This window comes from Lasioglossum baleicum, chromosome 19, assembly GCF_051020765.1.
Source record: "Lasioglossum baleicum chromosome 19, iyLasBale1, whole genome shotgun sequence".
Classification (NCBI taxonomy): Eukaryota; Metazoa; Arthropoda; class Insecta; order Hymenoptera; family Halictidae; genus Lasioglossum; species Lasioglossum baleicum.
The window spans coordinates 6,185,500-6,193,827 of record NC_134947.1 but is presented as its reverse complement, the minus strand read 5'-3'; the positions used below and the strand labels follow the sequence as shown (position 1 = coordinate 6,193,827).

The 8,328-nt window shown below is 34.5% G+C and overlaps 2 protein-coding genes and 1 non-coding gene across 7 annotated transcripts; all 3 read left to right on the top strand.

The window, feature by feature from the left end:
* Positions 1–79: 79 nt before the first annotated feature.
* Positions 80–4,286, top strand: LOC143218409 (32 kDa beta-galactoside-binding lectin). Of its 2 annotated transcripts, XM_076443562.1 has the most exons (8): positions 80–388; positions 1,752–1,866; positions 2,561–2,646; positions 2,715–2,919; positions 3,040–3,237; positions 3,332–3,420; positions 3,608–3,802; positions 3,877–4,286. In XM_076443562.1, exons 2-8 carry the CDS (start codon positions 1,828–1,830, stop codon positions 4,028–4,030), a joined length of 966 nt encoding a protein of 321 aa, XP_076299677.1. In that variant the 5' UTR covers positions 80–388; positions 1,752–1,827; the 3' UTR covers positions 4,031–4,286. The 2 variants fall into 2 exon arrangements, with proteins under 2 accessions (XP_076299677.1, XP_076299676.1); XM_076443561.1 differs by lacking the exon at positions 1,752–1,866.
* Trnar-ucu (transfer RNA arginine (anticodon UCU)) lies at positions 2,011–2,083 on the top strand. Its single transcript has one exon. It is a non-coding gene; the product is annotated as a tRNA-Arg (tRNA).
* A 341-nt stretch (positions 4,287–4,627) lies between the features above and the next one.
* On the top strand, positions 4,628–7,987 carry LOC143218410 (uncharacterized). Of its 4 annotated transcripts, none has more exons than XM_076443564.1 (3): positions 4,628–4,786; positions 7,479–7,595; positions 7,684–7,987. In XM_076443564.1, exons 2-3 carry the CDS (start codon positions 7,486–7,488, stop codon positions 7,853–7,855), a joined length of 282 nt encoding a protein of 93 aa, XP_076299679.1. In that variant the 5' UTR covers positions 4,628–4,786; positions 7,479–7,485; the 3' UTR covers positions 7,856–7,987. The 4 variants fall into 4 exon arrangements, with proteins under 4 accessions (XP_076299679.1, XP_076299678.1, XP_076299680.1 ...); XM_076443565.1 differs by having other exon boundaries at positions 4,651–4,786; positions 7,476–7,595; XM_076443566.1 differs by lacking the exon at positions 4,628–4,786 and adding an exon at positions 4,800–4,929.
* The last annotated feature ends 341 nt before the right edge of the window (positions 7,988–8,328 follow it).

Genomic DNA, 8,328 nt, shown 5'->3' with positions numbered 1-8,328 from the left:
GATTTCGTTAACATCTCGCTGAGAAATTTAATTGATCTTGAAATCTCGCTAGCTGTAATAGGTATCGAACAAATATTTGTGCCATATAACGTCCACCTCCATAACATTCCCTTCGTAGCAATGATAAACTCATCAATATTATTCTTGACAAAAAGATAAAAGGTGCATTGCATCTATCTGACAACCACACACCGAGTTAAATATTTTATAATCAAGCTGACATGTACGTGGACGGGATCTGAAATAGCGTAATGTTCGAGTAAATCATTCTTCAAGATTAGCAGAAAGTATGTCTGTCAACCAAGGTAATATTGTTGTGCAACGAAGAGAAAATGCTCGCCGAGAATTTTCGTTTATTGACGAGGACTACAGGGAGGCAGTAACGATAGTGAGTATCGACCGATAAAAAAAATTTGGGTCATAGAAAATGCGGACATAGATTTATCAATGGAAAAATTGTCGTATTTTTGTCCCTAACCTTTCTTTCACTCGAACAAACAATAACATTATGTTGAGAAATGTAAATTACAAAACACAAACCACAGAAAAGTACCGATAAATCTTTTATTCCGTGTATCAACTATTTCAACGATTAAATGGGCCTTGTGAACTATTTATGAATCAGATTACGATAACGGAAGAGCGTGAAATATATGATAATATATGGAATTCTATATAAATACGAATATTTAGGTTCGTCGATAAAACTGTTTGTTGATTGAGAAATACATTCGAAAATAAACTTCAGCAATACACGTAAATAGATGTACTCAAATCTTTGGATGTACTAATATGCTCTATTGATTATTCGTACTATTTACAATTTCAGAACACGATTTCAGTGTATTTACATAGTATATTCGAGCATACTTTTTCCAGATGAAACTATTCGAATATATATTCACCGAGAAAATGTATTATTTTTGAATAAAGTGAAAAATCTACTCAAAACCTGCACATATATGCTGGTCGTAACTTCTATATTTTGTATAATAGTTACGCACATATTATATAATTGTCCACACACACTGAAATCAGAATAACTTTTTTACGAATGGACCAAACGACTGCAATTTCTCTGTAAGACTAATAGAAGAATTATTAGTAAATGACGTCTACATAAATAGCATTTGATCGGAATTGTGAACAACAATAGTAAAAATTGATTTTTACAACTTTTTTAGCTGGGCCTATACGTTCTGAAAATATGAATTTTCATGATTTTCGGCCTACAACTGTCATTTTTACCACTTTTCATCGTTTATCATTCGTAAACCAGTTACAATGAAATTTTCAGAATGTATACATGTACGTTTAGTTTACAAAACACATCTTTTAAATTTTCGTTATTGGCACAGCTAAAAAAGTTGTGAAAATCAATTTTTACTATTTACTTTGATTTTGAACATATTTATTAAAAAATGAGAAATTGAAGTCGTTTGGTCCACCCATAAAAAAGTTATTCTGATGTGTGTGATCAATTATATGTGCGTAACTGCGTATATATTGTATATTTTTTCATTTGTCAGAACCTGATCGAAAATATAGACTTCTCAATTTGTTTTAATTGACAGATCTATATATAATAAGCTTAATGTACCGAGATGAAAACATCTAACAGGTTAGACGGCAATAAAAGATTTAGAACGTACGTCCTGTGATCTATTCATTGATTTTTCTCTAAACTGTATGCGTTTACACGCATCTGCTTCAGCTGGCATTGTATTGAATCCCAATCTTCTTAAATACAGGTGCACGAACGATCATTTCATATTAAAATCAAGATGAACGGCTGCATCCAAAGAAAAATGATTCTCATGGAGACTAATGTCGAGGATTCGAATTCAAACTTTGACTAGTTTCTATGTACGCATTTCCAATATGTCAAGTATTCATGTTATCAAAGTATGCACATATGCACATCTTCTGTCCATAAAAAATTAGTCACGATCGAATTTGATAGATTTTCATTGCACAACATTAGCACTCTAAAAGAATCTGATTCACGTAGTCCCTTTGGCGCAGAGGATAGCGCGTTGGACTTCTAATCCAAAGGTCGCGGGTTCGATCCCCGCAAGGGATGATGCCTTTTGCTCTCGAAACTGTAATAATCTTGATTCGATGCGAGCACGCTTTTTTTTTTAAATATTATCATTAATATTTAATAAAGTGACCGCCACGTTGTATTTTTGAGGACTAGAAAACTTAATTAACTGGAAAATTAAACATCTCTTCCGACCTAGAATAATTCCATTCTATATGATTTTTTTTTTAATTTTTATACATATGAAATGTCTAGTAATTGTAAAACAACATATTTAATAATGTAAACAACATTTTGAATAATTGTACAGCAATGTTTAGTGACGTTATCATGGTTATTATTTATTCTATAATGAATGGTGAAAATATTTTCCCCTTTATATTTTTCATTCACAAGAAAATATTAGAAGATAGCATTATTGGCGTCCTTATAATATAGTAATTGTAAATATCCTAAAAGAGATGATTAAAATATATATACATATAGGGAAACGAATATTCAATTATTCAATTCCAGAATGAATCCAGACCGTTTCCTTTGAAGCCTTTCAAGCCAACAACGGCTGTAATAGTTACAGGTTATATCTGTCCAAATGCATTAAGGTAATTATCTGGCGTAACAAGAACAATAAAATGTTTATATGTTTTAATGACTATGTAAAACATTGTAGGTTTTCAGTGAATTTATTATGCAAAGTATCAGGCAACATTGCATTACATTTCAATGCTCGATTGGATAGAGGATACGTTGTACGGAATACGAAATACAAAGGAACTTGGGAGGAAGAGGAAACATGTTCTCCTGCTGGCCACTCAGCCTTTCGGCGCAACTCTTATATTCACATTTTAATATTCTGCACCTCCAATGCATTTCAGGCAAACGATTCATTAATATCTCGTTCCTACAATATATTATCTATGTTATATACAGGGTGTTTCGTTTATCTGAAAACGGAAATACAGTAATGCCACGATCTAAGCCAATTATTTTTATAGGTGGCGGTAAACGGAGAACATTTTTGTGCATTTTCCTACAGAATGCCTTTGGATGATATAACGAGCATCGAAGTAAACGGCTCACTGGAAGATGTCAGATATCGACAGCTCGAGCTATTTGTCTATCCTGACTCAAAAATATGCAAACCGAGTAATCTTTCGAGTTTAACCGTCGATAAACCACTTGTTGAACTTCTCGTATGTTATTTTTTTAATTATTGCATGCTAGGTGTACTCTTTCTATTTTTTTCTGTTTCTCTCTCTCTCTCCCTGTCTCTCACTTTGTATGCAGAACGTGCCAATCACTGTGGAGCTCAAAACTGAATTCAAGAGAGGGACCACACTCTTTATTGCTGGAAGATTGAAACTTCTCCCTCATTCGTAAGTTTCCAATTCAGTGAAAGTATATATTTTGCAACAATATATATATATATTAATGTAACAAAGTCGTTAAGGGATGAAATCAATTTTTATTTTGTTCCTGCTCCCCACAAACAATGCAGAACATTTTTATTTCGCATAAAGATCCACAGTCTATTAATTACAAATATTCTCTGATTTTTCACAGATTCTATGTAAATCTGCAAAAGGGGCAAGTGATCTATCCTCATCCTGTAATTCCTCTGCATTTAAATCCGCGCTTTTTGTATGGCAGCAACGCGCCCTATGTTGTAGTGAATTGTTGGTCAAACGGATCTTGGGGACGCGAAGAAAGACATCAAGGACAGTTACGATGGATGCCCGGTCGTAATTTTCTCCTAACGTGTGTTTTCCTATCTTTATTTAAATTTGACGAATGAAACTTGATACTTTAACTGTTCTGCTTTTGTTTCACAGAATACGTGGTGAATCCGAAACCTACTCGGTATGGCTGGATGACAAAATGATTTGTGAATTCAAATACAGGTGTGAACCAAATATCGTTGACACCATCCGAATTTCTGGAGACGTTGTACTCCATGAATTAGCTATAACGCAAATGGTTAATTAAACATTTACATACGTTAGAGTTTCTATGATTCGTCCATTTCAATGAAACAGCGTTTATTTTTTCTTTTACTTTATTTTATAGTATTATATATATATATTTGAATAATTGAAATATCATATAAGCAGCTTTATATACAATGTATACACCTATATACATATATATATATATATGACAAACATTTGTACACGAAAATAATCAAAATGTATTAATAATCGAAGATAAATCGGAAGGCCGACTAACCGAAACATCTTTTTCTAATTGAGTGCCTTTTTATAAGCAGTGAGGAGATATCGATCAGTGATCACTCTGTAATGTATTTGTTTATATTTCCCGCCAATATCGCTACCCCCACTACTTACCTTTTCCTCGAAATACAGGGTGTCCCAAAAGTGTTCTATATATATATAGTCTCTTTGAACAAAGTCGGAGATACTTTGGAAATATATAAAAATTGAGTTTATGGGAAGGTTATTATCTATTTGTTTATTCATCAACTGTTCTACATCGTATACAATCGTATATACTGTCTGATACTGTCTTTTTACTGTAAAATGTGTTGGGATTTCTAGTAAATTTAGTATTTTCACCAAAAGTCACAGCGCTCTCTGTCGGTGAAAGATTGAAACGTGTTTTACGCTATTGACGTATCCTTCCAGAATCAGGCAGTGACTTTGTCGTAGGCACAATTGTATGACGTAACAATCTGGTGCAGTTTTCCTAGTGGCCATTTTGTTTTCAATCGCACGACAGATAAAGGTATTTTATACAAAGATATTTCGTGTAATTTTAGGATATTTAGAGGACTAAATTTTCCAAGACACACTCGTAGGGTGGTTTTCGTTATACTTTTGTGGGAGCTCGTTTAAATAGAAACCTCGAAAGCTCGTATTTCATTTCGGGTAAGGGTTGTCCAGCAAATTTCGTGTTTTTCTCCTCAATTACCTTTTGTCATTCTTTTGACTACCTGCTCCGTTGTGAATTAATCGTTTGTGTATTAAAATGTAACAAACAGCATATTATTCATTGATGTTTAAATGATGAATCTATTACTTCAAAAGGGGGTCAGAAATATTTATTCACTGATCTCGACGTCTCTATTTTCTATGGTATTGCATTGAATGTACTTCATCATGTAATTTAACGCAGCTCCAGTCTCAAGAAATTTAACGAATCGTACTGACAAAGTCCTTCAGACACGATGTGTTCGAGAAAAAACTTTTTCAAAAATCACTGCACGAATGATATTTCTCAAAATACATATATAATTATCAGTTAATTCGAATCGATTATAATGAACAATGTAATTGAAAATGTCATTGGTAATATAATAAAATTATCAATGAGAAAATACCATATTAGAATTATATAACAATGCAGAATTATATTAAAAACCAAAATAATTATCGAGAATATAATATTGGGTTGGAAAGAAAGTTCGTAGCGTTTTCAAACTAAGAATCGAAGATAAAATTAAGGTATTTATTCATATGTTTATTTAATAACACTAGAAGTGTTACCTCGAAAATGGCAAAAAGTAATAGAACAGAATGGAAAATATGTTATTGAATAAATCTATGAATAAATATCTGAATTTTAGCTTTCAATTTTAATTTACAAACGCTACGAACTTTCGTTCCAACCCAATACCAACTATAAAACGATAGTAATAGCAGTAGAACAAGGTATTGTGATTATAGATTAGGCATCCAATCAAAGCTGGATTTTGTTGTGCGTATAATAAGCTATAAATAATCCATATATAAAATGTATCCGATACGTTCAGTACTGTACTTCCTGAACCGTTATAATAAAAACTAAATAAATCCAGGTTTTGATTGACCTCTCTTTGTTCGAACGCTGGTAAAAAAAAAAGAAAGAAAAGAATTTGGTCTCTCGCTATAAATCCGTTTGTCTCTTGCAAAACGCGTACATTTAAAACCAATCAGATAAAGGCGTGGTAAGAAGAAATGGGCGGTGTACTTATAGAAGGCAGTTTCTATCCTTGTAGGTGTCCGTCTGTCCATTCAGCCTGGCGAGAGAGACACTCAAGCGCAACAATGGATTCGAAACGGCACGAACGCGGCTCCAAGTCCAATACAGACTCACCGCCTGCTCCGCCTTCGCCTCCTATGTATAGTACATCTTATACAGCGTACGATGGATACAAAAACAGAATGTCATCGCGTCGTTCGCCGTCGCCCTCGGATTATAGAAGCAGTAGAACATCCAGAAACGATTCGCCACAGGATAGACGTAGAAGAAGACGCAGTGGTTCGAAATCTCCTCCTAGTCGATCGCATAGACGATCACGGTCATCCGACAGGGACAAAGATCGAGATAGGGACAGGGATCGATCGCGAAAATACTCGAGAAGAGACAGATCAAGATCTAGATCAAGAGGTAGGTCAAGGTCTAGAGACAGGAGACGCAGCCGTAGTCGTAACAGGAGCAGAGACAGACACAGGGGCAGAGAAAGCCGTAGATATCACAGAGCACAGTCATACGAATCGGATACAGCCGAAGACAATGTCGAAACAACTGTACAACAACCGATTGTTCCTCCGCAGTCGAATGCTTTTAAAAACGACGGTAGTTTTATGGAAATGTTCAAGAAAATGCAAGAACAAATGCAACCGACGCAGAAACCGACCACTTCCGTGCTGGAAGAGAAAAGTGTTGTTCCGCCACCGTTAATGGTAGGGAAGAGGCGAGGAGGAAGGATTCTGAAAACTGGAATGGTTGCCAAACCAAAGACTGAACAGACTGTCGAACAGCCCAAGGACGCTTGGTCGCTTTACATGGCTGAAGTGAAAAAATATAGAGAAGTTTGTTGTCAAGAAGAAGACAACACTAGACCGCTTGTCAAATAGCTGAATTGTCGACTTTACATTTCATACTTTTGTTATTCCGTTTCGATCGTAAATGAATGTGCTTGTGGAAAATTCACTCTTATTACTTTCTAATGTTTTTATGATTGTGTTTATAAATGTACAGGAGACCGATTATGTCTACAAAGTTTCCTTGAAACTTTGCTTCTGCTCAAATTACTTTAAAATATCAATAGATCTTGAACCTCAAGTAATGTGTTACATTATTCGACGGATGAAAAGTGTAAACGCAATAAATCTCCACTTTCTTTATCGACTACCGTATACATAAAATGTACAAATATGTTAATCGGACATGGCGAACGCATTCTATCAGATTATAAATAATAACTAAACGTGAAACAGCATCGTTAAAAAAAGAAACGCTATGAAATCGGAAGATATCTGTAGTGAAAAAAATTGAACAATTGTGATAGTGGTAAGTGACGCAAGAGACAAAATGGACTACAGCGAGAGACACGTACAGAGAGTTTGCCTTTGGGGAGAAAAGGGAGGGTAAAATATGTATCTCGTTCAATAAATATGATAGATTAAGTAGCTCGTAACTTGTTGTTAAGCAGCAACGATATGGTCAACTACATGAAAATTGGATCTCCGAGTACTGCCCTCGATACGGGTGAGATCAAGCCAATGACAGCGCCGTACGATCCAAGATTCCCAAATCAAAACCAAACAAGGTAAACAATCGAAAATAAGCTAATGTTTCATTTTTATAGTAGGAACTTGTGATTTATTTGAAAGTCATTTCTATTCTTTCGGATACAGACATTGTTTCGCTGGCTATGTGGACTTCCATCGGTGTAAAAATCGTCATAGCGAGCAGTACGAAGCTTGCCAATATTTCAAGAAAGTTGCCAATGCTATGTGTCCCAGTGAGTGGCTAGAAAGATGGGACGAACAACTTGAACAGGGAACGTTTCCAGTAAATGTACAATGAATCGAGGCACTGCACGTGTGCTTGATCCTTTAGTGATATTGTTTACATCAAAAACAGGATTTTGCACCTCAACTTCCCTGTTTGTAAAGTAATTAATATCTAATAAATTAAGGATAGCCTTATTTCTATCAATTCCACCCAGCCATTTTTTTTTTCTTAATTTAAGCTAAATAGTGTAGTCGCTCGATGCAAATAAAAGCTACACAGAAATAATATTCTATGTTTAATTAGGACAATTAGTAACGAGAAGTTATACAAGATCGAAAATGATTAATGATCAATCCGTTTGATCGTACAAATCGTTCAAAATAATAAAGAAATCTACACAGAAACAATATGGAAAAATCATTATTCATTATTCTTGCCATACAATCTTTGCACATAGCAAGTGGCAAAGTTTTAACAAAGATTTTCTTTTCATTTAAGTTTTAATTTCATATTGATAATTGCCAGTGAACTGTTACAAATAATAT